Source organism: Anas acuta, chromosome 4 (genome assembly GCF_963932015.1).
Source record: "Anas acuta chromosome 4, bAnaAcu1.1, whole genome shotgun sequence".
Taxonomy (NCBI): Eukaryota; Metazoa; Chordata; class Aves; order Anseriformes; family Anatidae; genus Anas; species Anas acuta.
In genome coordinates, this window is record NC_088982.1 from 24102792 (window position 1) to 24116012 (window position 13221).

The 13221-nt window shown below is 37.4% G+C and overlaps 1 protein-coding gene across 5 annotated transcripts in view; it reads left to right on the forward strand.

Moving 5' to 3' along the window:
• Positions 1-12764, forward strand: part of N4BP2 (NEDD4 binding protein 2) — a 40389-nt gene extending 27625 nt beyond the window's left edge. For all 5 annotated transcript variants that reach the window (XM_068680150.1, XM_068680154.1, XM_068680152.1 and 2 more), the window contains 6 exons: positions 831-949; positions 2268-2406; positions 2508-2693; positions 5014-5182; positions 7001-7124; positions 7939-12764. In XM_068680150.1, coding sequence (XP_068536251.1) covers positions 831-949; positions 2268-2406; positions 2508-2693; positions 5014-5182; positions 7001-7124; positions 7939-7984 — 783 coding nt within the window. In that variant the 3' untranslated portion in view covers positions 7985-12764. The remainder of the gene's footprint in view (positions 1-830; positions 950-2267; positions 2407-2507; positions 2694-5013; positions 5183-7000; positions 7125-7938) is intronic.
• The last annotated feature ends 457 nt before the right edge of the window (positions 12765-13221 follow it).

Genomic DNA, 13221 nt, shown 5'->3' on the forward strand with positions numbered 1-13221 from the left:
GGTGTATACATTACACTGCCCCCTATTGCAAGGCAATTGTTCAGAACAGGAGTTTTTATTTGTAATTGTCTCTGATAAGTAGCTGTTTCTAAAGCTTTGTTTCTACTGCTAAAGAAAGCTAGATGTTATTGGCCTGATGTTACCAGTTTGAAAGAATGGCTTGTGGATTCTTTCTTTGAACTGCATGTATGTGGCTTACTGATAATGGTAATGTATTGTCCATGGATTTGGATTCTTGGAGCTTGGCTTTGTTCTGCCATTTCCCCACCCCCCTTTTTTTTTTTTGTAGTCTGAGTATTGGAATCATCAGCCTAGTTTATTGTAGGGTATAATTATTTGTTCTTTTCCACTTAACTTCACAAATGTGAATAGTTTTTACAGTATAGCTTCAGATAATAACCTACACCAAGACAAAATTGCTTCATCTACTTTCTAATAAAACATTGCTTCAACCCCAAGCCCTCAGTACCATTTTCCAAAGCTAACTGAGTAGAGAGGTATGGACTTCATACAAGCTTAGCATTGGACTCGATAGACCAGCAGCAGAATGCATTTGTAAACTGAAATTCCTCCTAAACATCCTCCTTTTAAGTCCCTTCAAATGACTGCAGAGAACTGCACCAGTGTGTAATACAACTCACCTGTCCTTGCTTTCTTATCATCAGATCAATGTGGCAGGCTGATACTGAAGTGTTGCCATTGCTACGGGTGCATAACTACTGAGTGGATGTTTTTTTTGAATCCTAACAAATAGCAGTATAATTGGGTTGGCTCCACTGATTTTGTTCTAATCATGAGCTTGCAATATTATTTCTTTGTCTTCTGGGTAGAAACGTGTTCCTTCTGTGGCTAGAAAAGACTGTGCCGCTAAACTGAAGGAGAAGCAACTTTTTGAGATGTTTCCAACAATTAATCAAAATTTCTTAATGGACGTCTTCAAGGACAACAAGTAAGAAATCTTTAAAGCTCTTTGTAAAACTGGTACTCAGTAATGCAGAGTTATTGCCTTAACTATCAACAATTAAGGTACAGCTAATTAATGGCTTTTTCCGAACTAGCACTTTGCATTTTGTAGGTTTAAATAAAGGCAAAAGTAACTGGTCTTAAAAGAAAAAAGGGTATGAAAACTACATGTGTACACCCAATTCTTGCTTTGAGGAATAGGCAGTTTCACTTACCAGAAGAACGTTTCTGGTTATTGACATCGGACTGTCAGTGGAACTGTGTGTTTGCTCTAGAGTCAAGGTGTAAACAAAGTAGGAGAAATTAGTAGAGGATTTAACAGTATATGTACAGAAGATACCATCCAGCTTAAGAAGAAAACTATCACCTGGTGTTAGCTGCTAGTAGTCTCATGGTTACTATAGCAGCTCTGAAGGAAAGAGCCGTCTCTTTATCTCTTCCTGCTTGTATTCTGTTTCTCTGTTCTGCATTATATTTTTGGGGTGTGTGACTACCTTCTTAAATCGAAGTTCCAGTGAATTAAACTTCTTTTCAAGAGAAACTTTCCTTTTTCATCCTTGGCCAGTTGAATGTGTGTCTTGACATACGGGTTTGCATGCCTATTTGTCAGTTTTTCTGCTTGTCCAGATTGTTAGCAAAACCTTTCCTTGTGGAATGTTTAAAGCAAGCTGTTTATCCACCTCTACACCTCTTTCACTGTTTTTCATATTCTAAATTCTTTTCATAGTGTTGCCTTTCCCAAAATCTGTCTTTACGTCTGATCAATCTTTCTCTTGTCTGCTTACTGAGCAGCAAGAAGAATAAAGAAGAAGAAAGGGCATACTGAAAATCTGGTGGCAGCTGATCTCCTATTACTCTGTTAAGTTTAACACAGAGATTTTCCTGCATAACAGTTCCAGAGAACTGAGCTGGTTTTAAACTAGATTGTACTATCTAACCCCATCCAGAGGAGATTTAAGATAAAGTAACTTATACAGCCCAGAAGACAGTGCTTCCTTCTAAACTGATGCCAGTGTTTTATTAAGATATGATGCAATTTCCTTTGGTATTTCATAGTCCTTTCAGTATTCAAGTGCCCCTTAATGACATCTCAGTCGACTAAGACTGCTTTTACATTAATGGCAGTAATGCAGTACAGTGAGTTGACAAACCCTTTTGTAAGATGGAAAATTCTATTCTAGTGCTTTATTTTCATAGGCATTTATTTCTCTCACTCCATGAAGGTCTGTAGCATGTATTTTAGTAAACGTAGCAGCTATTAATATACTTGAAAAGTCACAAATCTTACCTATTATACTTTACAGCTATTCTTTAGAGCAGACTGAACAGTTTCTGAACTGTGTTCTGGAAGCAGATCCTGTAAAAACAGTTATAGCTCAAGAAAGTGTTCAGCAAAATGAAAGTGTTTCTTCCTACAGTGCTGCAAAGAACCGTGAGAAGAAGGTACTGTGTTTTTTTAATAGTAATTACAAATAAATCCAAAGCCATGTCAGTGAAAACACCCTACAATGCATACTTAAATTCAACATTGCAAATTCCTACAGGCAAAAAAAGCTAAGGAAGAGGATGATGTTTTGAGTGAAATATTTCAAGAATATGAGTATCCACAATATGATGATTTAAGAGCAGAAGCTTTTCATCACCAACAAAAGAGACAGGAATGCTTGAAAAAGGCTGGGGAGGCCTATCACATGGGAATGAAGTCTGTGGCAGCGTTTTATGCACATCAGGTAAACTTAAATGTTGTGCTTTCTTTCTGAATTTAGAGGGACAGATGCTAAATCAGAAGTGATAAAATTGTGCCTACTGCAGCTGATAAACTTGCTCAGTTACTGTTGCCTAAGGGTTAGTTTGAGAATCGTCTTAAAATTAAACTCACTTCCATTAGTAATGATGCTGACACAGGAAGCTACTGTAACCAAATTCAGTGTGAAATCTCATGAAAGATGATATTTAAGTGCTTAGTGAGATATGCTCATTTTCTTACAGATAGCACTCTCACATCTGCACGCTTGTAAGCACCAAGACTTGTGTCGATGTGGTCTGAATTCACTCGTGCGTTACATGGAGTGCAATGAACATCAGCTATGGAATCTTTTAAATGTCCTTTGGGTTCCTCTTAACTGGTGAGGAACTGTTTCTAGACACGTCTTTTGTACTTTTTAGGAATTAGGTATTAAGATATGATCTTTTCCCTCAGAATTATACTTATTTCATCCTCTGTAAATGTTGGACAGGAGTGCTGTTTGCTGTCTTTGTGTCCTTGTTTTGGATATCTTTATGGCTACAGCCTGTGTTCCTGTTAGTATGAGGTGGTGTGGCACACCGTGCTTTTTGACATCCGTTTTTGGAGTTTAGATCTGCTGATCAGTCTTGTGTACTGTGGCCTTGGAGCACAAGCTATCTCGTCTTGATTCAAGCACAGTTCTTGGTATATTCTAGTTTGATTCCTATTCATAGAATGGGTCAGGTTGGAAGGGACCTTAAAGATTATCTAACTTCAACCCCCCTTCATCATTGCTGTTGATCATGTTCTTTGTTGTAAGTACAGACTGATTCTCTGTCCTTTCCTGTACGTATTTTTGTGTCTTCACACAAGATACTTTAATGCATGCATCATTCAGACTACTCTTAAAAATTATAAATCTCTAATTCTTTTTGAAGGCTGTAGCTTTCCTCTGATCTAATAGCATATAAAAGAAAAATTTGGCAAGAATTTCCATTATAGAACCATTTAATTCTCATCTATGAGTTGCATTAGGAGAGAATAAAAATGAAACAATGAGTTCCTTGAATTTGCTTGTTATCTTATAAAAGCTTTCATGGGGTTGGTATAAATGTTTGGATTGTTACTGTATATGTAGGAAATGCTGAATACTCGTGTCTTTATAATGATCTTGTTAATGTTCTCAGTCTGTATATTCTTGATGTTTGGGGAGGTTCTGAACAAAGCTCTGCATGATTTTAAATAAAAATATAATTTCAAGTCCTCCCTTTTGTTCATAGACCTAATGACAAGTACAGTCTGGAAATTTATAATGTATTTTCTTTTAGGTAATAAAAAGGCAAACTAAAGTACCTTTATTCATGAAAAAGTACTTTATACTTGGTGGCCTTGGCCTGTCCTGGGAATCCTCTGCAAGTGAGAGTTATGGGGCTGGTGTCTCTGGTCTGACACTAATGTACTTCAGATGATCCATTTTAAGGAAGTGTAAGACAGTGTGTCACTTCTGTTCTCTTGAGCCCTTGTCAGTCCAGTACCTGGAGTTAAGACTTGCATTTCCTTTCAAACTGTGCTTACAGATCTTCAAAGACATAATTTGTTGCTTCAGTCTCTCAGATATGATCACTGCAAGGTTCGTGGGAAATAGTTGGTGTTTGTTCACTGTGTAATGTGAATAATCCTGTACTGCTCCTTGCCCCTAATTCCAATAGGGACTATACTGACATTGTCATAAAAGGTGTCACAATTATTGGGAGAGATAATAGGCAACTATCCAAAAAAAAAAAACCGAAAGTGCTTAAGTGCTTGCTCTTCTTGGCTAGACTGATTTTCTGATTTTTAGGGAATGTGTTCAGAAAAACTAACCTCAAGTATAATACTCAGCAGGTTTTTCCTAGGCAATTAAGCAGTTTCTTTGATATTGTTTCATTAAAGTTTTAGTGAAATATTTTCAGACACTAAAATGCCATTGTTAGAATAATAAATCTAAAAAGTTACACTTCATGATGATTTTCAGCTTATGTAATGATGTTATGTTCTCCTGACATCTTCTAGTTGTTTTTTTTTTCCCTTTCTCATGAAGATTTTGTTTATAGTTTCTTCTTGGTGCCAGCTTTGAGTAGTTCTTAACAAACAAATTTCATGAAATCCCCTTGTGCGTAGGTCTCACTGAGCCTCTTCCAGAAATTGTGTTGTGATTATAAATTTCACTGCTTCAAACTGTGAGCTAAAAGCTCCCTGCCAGTAGTGTCGTTTTGAACCCAACAACCAGTGTGAAGTTTAGATTATGTCTCGGAGTGTAATAGTTGATGTGCTTTTGCATAAAGGGTCGCCTTCACGAGCAGAAGATGAAAGAAGCCAACCATGCTGCCGCTGCGCAGATCTTTGAGAAAGTAAATACCTCCTTGCTGCCTCTGAACGTGTTGGATCTGCATGGGCTCCATGTGGATGAAGCTGTGAAACAGTTGTCCAGAGTGCTGCAGGAAAAATGTGAAGGTAGGAATGAGCTAATAATTCCTGTCCCCTAGAAGTTATCCTCCTCATTCACTGCTAAGAAATCACTATATATGGCAGTGTCCGAGGGTCTGAGTGTTATCTAGTACTATGTGGAAACAGCTGGCTTCCATGTTGTTTTATTTTCAAAGTTCCCCCATGGAAATTATTTTCCTTGACAAGGCAATGATTCTTTTTGCTCAAAGCTGCCAACCTCCATACCCAGCACTTTGCTGCTTCTTTGTAAATCTTACTGTTGCTTCTGTTTTATCCTCTCTTTATTTTATTTATTTATTTTTTGAAGACTTGATCTGTCCTTCATGGCATTTTTACAGAGGTGGTAATCCAAATATTTGTGTCATCTTTGCATTGCTTTGTCAGAATAATTTTGCTTTTTTTAATCTTTAAAGAAAAATCGGTATTTTGGAATACTAACCACAATGATTAGATTGTCTTCAAGTTTTACTTGAAATTGTGTGGTTTAAGCTGTCTTTCAGTAACTGTTGCATACATTTGCCAGTAGGATCTCTTGAGATCAGAATACTGCTGCTGCTTCCATAAATGACATTTTTTGCAGTTTTGCTTGAGGGCTTGTTTTTTCTCCCAGTGGAGTGAGTGTTCCGGTGATTCATGAGTGTTCTTGCTGTAAAAAGATACATTTTCTGCATTATTAGTTTACCCTATAAATCTAAGCACACTGGGAATGCTTTTGTAAGAAATATTTCTCATGTAAGGTACCACTGCACAAAACTTTTCCTTAATATACAACAGCTACTCCACACAGTAGAAGCATTAGTGTTCGGTAGGGCTCAGATAGTCATTCTTTTTCCCATTAATATAGGTCAGAGCTAACTAAATTGCATTATCTCGTTCTACTCCTGAAATTACATTTGTATACTGTAAGCTGTAATCTAATGCTTTTTTAGAGTTTAGTGAAGCTACGCTTACATCATGAGGTTTGGAATGATGGGAGGGGCTCATGGTTCAGTCCTAGTTCTTGAAGAGAATTCATCTTCATTTAACATACGTGGGAAAGGGATCAATCAATATGGGCACCTAGCACTGGCAGAATTAAGAGTAAACTGACACTAAAAGGTTGAGAGAGAAAGAGAGTAGGTTAGGAAAGATGTCAATGTGAAGTGATAATCTTGAACTCACAAATTTTGGCTTGTGAGAATCCAACTTCATTTATATTTTTTCCTCTTTTTTCTTAATCAATTTAGGCTGATGTGATCTCTAGGCTAAGAGCAATTTCATTTCGTATCATGGCTAGATAAACTAATAAAGCTCATGATGTGCTGATCTACTGATTCATATGCTCCAACATAGCAAAAATTACTATCCAAATAAGTGTGACTTAAAACCACAGTTTTTGACATTTATATTTTCCTTTTTTTTCCTTTATCCATTAAAATCTCATTTGTTTATATGCATTATTGTGACTTAAAAATTTGTGTATGACGTCCCTCTTATTTTTAATTTTGCAATTTAACTATATTCTCATGGGGTGCAAGTTCCAACTAAGGAATAGATGATAGAAGCAGTAAAGTTGCTATGAAATTAGAAGGATTTTCTGATGATTGCACCTTGCATGTTGCAAGCAATCTAGTTTTAAAAAGCTTGACTATATTTTTCTTTCAGAGAATCTTTTTCAGAGGAAGGCAAACACGACTTTTTATATAGAAGGTGCATAGCTACCATGGGAAAACAAAGCTCTAGATCACTGGTGAAAGTTTTCAGAAAAGTGGATGTAAAGGTTATGTTGAATGCCAAGTCTCAGCAGAGGGAGAATTTTAACCGTTACAATCCCTGCTATTACAGAGTACCAACAGACAGGTGGTAAACCTTATCTTTGTGTTATCACGGGAAGAGGAAGCCATAGTCAGGGAGGAGTTGCTCGCATCAAACCAGCAGCTATCAGATACCTCACAAGCCACAACTTCAGGTGAGTTTAGATTTTTGTTAGTGATTCATTTTTTCTTATCCCACATTTAACTAACTGAAATTGAAGTCTGTTTTAGAGTACTGCTAAACTACTAAACAGATCAATGCTGGTCTGCTGTTTCATAAGACCAGTGCCAATTGTATGACACAACCATCTAATAAAGAATGCCTATTAAATTTTAGATCCTTTCCTCTGTGGTAGATGAAAACAGTATGAATTATAGTTATCTAAACACAGCTTAATTATTTTTTCCATTCAAGGTTGCTAGCTTTAATGTGAGGAGTTGTTAACCATGCTTTCTATTGGTCTCCAATATATGCTTCAGCTCTCAGCTTCTTACGTGGGACAGCAGTTTAGCAAGTCTGGGTTGGTGTCATTGCGTTTGCTGCCTTGTCTTTACAGGAGTGTATGAAGGTGACTGTGAAGGTGGGACTCAGAGCAAAGACTTTTTTCCATTTCCCTCTCACTTTCTACAGAAAACAAGGGAGAAAATGTATTTTGTAAGAAGAGGGGATAAAAAGGGAGTAGGGAAAAAGGAGCAGAATTAATATAACCAAGAATATTGGACGACCTTTTTGTTTTTTTAAAACTCTTCCTTCCAGTTCCTGGTGTTTCCAGCTGTTTACTTCTCCAGACCTTTATAAAATCCTCCTTTGCTGTCACATCCAGAGGACACGATGCTGGTTTCCTGACTCCCACATGCATATATACTTGACTGAGAACCTTATCGCTTTCCATATGTTTGATGAGGGCTGCAGGAGATGGCATTGCACGTAGCGTTCATCTTGAAGCTTCATCTTTTCTCATTTCACAGGTTCACAGAAATAAAACCAGGCTGCCTGAAAGTCATGCTGAATTGAAGGGTTGTCAAGAAGAGATGAGGAATACAGAAACTGAGATGTCGGATTACAGCTAACAACTTTTTGAACAACTGCAATAATGTTTTGTAATCTGTTTTAAAGGATGGTTTTTTATCAGAAATGGTATCGATTTACAGCAAGTGGTCTTGTCAGTATGTTTCCAAGAAAACTTTCATGTCAGATGGATTTTCTTTTTGAATCTGCACAAAGAAGACAGGTTTTACAGGTTTTGGAGTCTTAGAAATGCAGATTAAAATTCTGATGAGCATTATACGATGTTTTAAAGGGAAGTTAAGGTACAGTTTTAAAATACAACTCTTAACATACCCAGCCTATGACTCTTTCTTCACCTTCATCCATTGAAATTGCAGTGGATTCTGTGCTTTTGAAACGTAGTACCTTGGACTTTTATTCTATGATGCAGAATTTTGTGCTAAACCCCTCAGAAGAGCACGAGGAGGTGGAAACTCAGCAACTACTGATATTTCAAATCCAGTTACCGTTGAGTGATAAATACATCCAGATTTCTTCAAGAGTCTGATTTAGTATTTTTAGTGGTCATTTTGTGATGGCTTGACCAGTTCTGTTGTCCTTACTCCATTCTAAACTACTACTGACACTGATGGAAATTACATATAAAGGACTGTGCATTAAGACCAGCTATATGTTAAGTATTTTTTTTTTTTTACAGACTTACTGTGATCCATTAAAGGGGAAAATACAACACAGTACTTACATCTCTACTCACACATAAATAATGCTGTAATTTCGGAAAAAAACACTCAAAAAAACCCAACCAAACAACAACCTATTGGATGAAAAGTGTTTCTTCCTTTTATGTCTTTTATAATAGAGCAAAATGAGTACTGTTTCATTTTACAGGTGTCTAATGGTGATGTCTTCATTCTGTGTGTATGAAATTGGTGATTTTCTTGTAGTAAATTTGTTCATCTGTGAGGCATTTTAAATGTATTTTTTAACATCAAAATGAATGCTAATACTGCAGTAGTAATTGCCTAACTGGAAAGTCTAGGAATACAAAAGTTGCTCCGGTGGTGTTGCATCAGCATTTAAAAATACCTGTGTTTAAAAACAAAGATAAACAAAAAGAACAACAACAACAAAAAACTGAAACACTTGTATTTTGTCAAGCATTTCCATTAAGCAATTGGATAAGAAAAAAAAGATTTTTCATTGAAATATTTTTTAGAATGCATTACAACTTACATCTTTGCCTCTTAAAAGGCATAAGAATTGTTTAAACCATTTGACTTTTTAATTTAAGCCTTTTTTATTTTTTTCAGAACAGATATGAGTTGTGTGTTAGGAATAATATTAATAGGTTAAGGATTAATAGGAGAGTCTTTCATTTTAAAATTACTTCCCTAGAAAATTTTACCCAGGAACTACATGCACATGGAATTTGTATATGAATCCATATGTGTGTGCAAGTTCTGCCATTTGTGTGCATGGGTAGTAGTAAGCAAGGAACTTCTGTGAGAAAAGCTGTGCACAGAAACAGGTTTCATTTCAAAATGTGTCTGTGCAAGTTGCTGACAAACTGAAAGACATGATGTTTCTTGAATATCCATATTTGCTGTAATATATACACAGTGAACACAATGTACAGTAGATCTAAAAATGAGTTTGTCATGCTTCAACAGACACAGTTATCTTTTTATGGTGATTTCAAATGCAAGAATAGCTTGAATAATATTTAATCAAAGAAACTCGTACTGGAATAACAGATTGCTGTAAGTAATAGTTTTATGTTTTTGTGGGTACTTAATTAATCCAAATTGTTTCCCTTGTCTTTTTCTCCTTGCTAGGCTACTCTGGCAAGCAGTGTTTGAAATACAAAAGGTATGGGCCCCCCAAACAGCTCTAGCAGGGCTGTTTAAGCTACTGCACGACATCCTGTGTGATCAGGCCCGTGCTGTGTCCTCTGTGACAGTGCCTAAAATGGACTGAGATGTCACAAGATAGCAGGTCAGCTTATCAGCTGTCCAGGGCTGCAGACCTTTGAATTGCTTAAATGGAGCTTGGATCATTCTTTTGAACAAAGAAATTTCCTCCTGCTTCTGAGCAGATTGCCCTTAGTGCTACTTTTTATAATGAATGGAGGTGCAGCTCGTTGAGGCACAGACCCTGTTGGTTGGCCTGGGTGCAGAGCTGCCCGACAAAGGCCCTACGTGTGCCCAACGTGTCACGCCTTGAGCTGCTGGGTGCTGAAGCTCTGCGGTGATGCGCTTGTACGTGGGGAAGTGCCCATGCCTCTTGGTGTTTTGGGAGGGGGCCTGATTCCCTCAGTACATCCACATCGTTCCTGACATGGATGAAAACAGCGTAGATTTCAGCTCAAAAGATGAGCAGAAGAAGTTGTTGTCTTGCCCATCTGTTCGTCATAGCCTAGTTGTTGACGTGCTTACCCTGGAGGTGAGAAATGCAGCTTTTCACCTTCTTCTGGCTTAGCAGGGGGACGGCGATTGCACTCGACTCTCACTTCCCCAGAAAATACCATAACCAGTGGGGTTGGGATATTGAAGTGCTGCTTTCTGAGCCTCTATCAAACCTGCTCCTGCAAGCTAAAAATTCAAGATCAGGGGGGGTGAAAGAGATTAAACTATAGGAGTGCATAAACAGGCTCATGAGGAGGGCTAGGACTCTTAGAAAGAAGCTGTACCTGCTGAGCTTCAGTGGCCCTCCCTATAATTATTTTCTCTCTTTATTCCTATTTGGTTAAATGCATAAATACATTCAAGGCAAAACCTCAGCTCCACCCCAACTGCAGAGGTTTCTCCCATCCATCAGAGTCAGTAGAGAAGTGCATAGCTCAGGAGCAATTTGGAGTCCTTCTTTCTCTCCCTCTGTCCATTGCCCTTTTGGGTATGGTCATGGGTTCACTGAGGTACTCTGAATGCCTTACCTGGTTATAAGTTGGTCATTTTCCTAATTAAAAGTTGTTTGATTACAGGCTGAATTTTGATGTCAGATGATAGTTTAAAACTGTAACACAAGCAGAACCAGTCTTGCTTTTATTGAAGTGGGAGATAAAACCTCCCTCAGCTTCAGTGGCTTGGGATGAGGCACTGCAGTTCCAATTCAGAGAAAACATGATGAGCTCAGGCTTTTTCTTCCACGGGAGCTGAAGTGTGTGCTTAGAAACTGTTCTGAGCTGAATGCAGAATGGAGAAAGATGATGAGTGGAGAGAGAGAAAGTAGGGTTTTATTATTCAGGAACTCCATGCTTTCAAACACTTGCCAAACTGTCCATAAAAACACACCGGAATCCTTGTATTTCTTTGATTGTTTGTATAATGGGATGAATATTTTATAGTGGGATGAATGATTTCAAATATAGTTGTTTGAAAAGGGTATTTGAAAGTAGGCTACGTTTTAGAACTTCCAGCCTTTCTGATGTCTTTTGCAGTTGCATTGGTGAGAGTCCTGAGGTATATCATGTAAAAATCTTATTTTTAATTAAAGTAGCACGTAGTATTGCCACCAGCACTCTGAAGTAACGTGCGACTTTTCAAATACCTATATTGTGTACCACTTTTTAATCTATTATTCATCAGCATGTGGTTGTGATGGCTGCTGTCCTCTTAATATATGACTTTTTGTTTCTTTTTCTATGAAACATGTTAATGTTTAGTCCAATTTTTAATTTAGGAAAACTCTCATATTTTTTTTTCATGCAAAATTTAATGCTAGTACCAGCTTTGATGAACAACCCTACAGTAAAGAAGAGAAAGCAAGCTCACAAGTACAACAGAGATGGTTATTCTCCAAAGTAATGTGGGTGTTTAAAATATATTTCAGTCAATTATGAAAGCAGTGGGGCAAAAGTGATTTTTAAACGATACCTTGGTAATACTTGGATGAACTTGGATTCTATTTTTAATAGTATGTGGAACAGTTTTGTTTAAAATTAATGTTTTTATAGGCCTGTTGAAGGACACCTCAGGCAAAGTTTAACTTTTTTTTTGTGGCTGTGGGAAACCATTGCGACTCAGGAGTCCCCATTTAGGCTATGTCCACATGCCCTAGTTTAACCTCGTTGTGAGCACATGCGGTGTCGGGGGAGATTTGTAAAGATCGGCCGAACATGGACTCTGAATAAGGTTGTGCTTGAAGAAGTAAAGAGTAACCAAATCGTTATTTCATTTTGCCACAAAATACGATTGGTATTTAAGAAAACAATTTTGTTGTTGATAATAGCAAAGCAGGATCATCACTAATGTACTATGATAAATTATACATAGGCTCTCTGTTGCTCATGCTTATATCTTTGAATGCGTTTCTAGAATAATACTGCTCTCTTCACAGAGCTAGGGAGAGGATATAGCATGGACATGGACAAACAAGTGTTCAACACCACAGTTCCTGTGTATGACGATTACTTCCTTTTTTCTTGAATAAAAATATTTTTAGTAAAAAAGAACTCCAATGGAAACCCAACTGATCATACTATTTCAATGGCATTTCAGCTAAATACCCTGCTGAGCATTGAATGACGATGTGAATATGCATGTGAAAAGACCTAGTATTGCAGCTACCAGATGTAAAAGCTGTTAGGACCAGTACATTGGAAGATATCAATGTCTATTTTTAAATTAAAAATTAAAAAAATATTTTTTTTATTTGTATAAAGTTGTAATTTTGCTGTTAACTATAACTTTCATTTTTTACTGAAATACAATTTTGTAATTTGCATTTAGAATTTCTAATGTGAAAAGGACTTTACAAAATCTAGTTTAATAAAGAATTTTTGCCACAAGTATAGCCTTCTGTCTCTCCTTGGAAGACTGCGTTTCAGCTCGTATCAGATTTTGTCAAATAGTAGACTCGGAGTTCTGCATGAAAGCCACTTGTCCTGGCTTTGGGATACCATCTGTAGGGAGAGAAAGCAACCATCTGCAGGCGTAAAAAGGAACAGATTTGTGGCCTGATTTTAAGTGATGTGAGTGGGAGCTGAATGCTCACATTACTGAAAATGAGGGTCATGGTTTCAGGTTGTTTTTTTTCTTTCTTTTTTTTTTTTTTTTTTTTCCCCCTGAAGTAGCTGAAGAGAAGCTGCTTAGGCCCAGCTTATTGTGTAGGAGAGTGCGGGCAGTGGCGTACGTCAGAGGGGCAGGTAGGAGCACTGTAAAGATGGTTTATCAGTGGAGGAAAGCGTGCTGGGTAGGCCTCCTTTGGTGAGACCCCTTAGGTCAGAGGTAATAATCGGACAGATT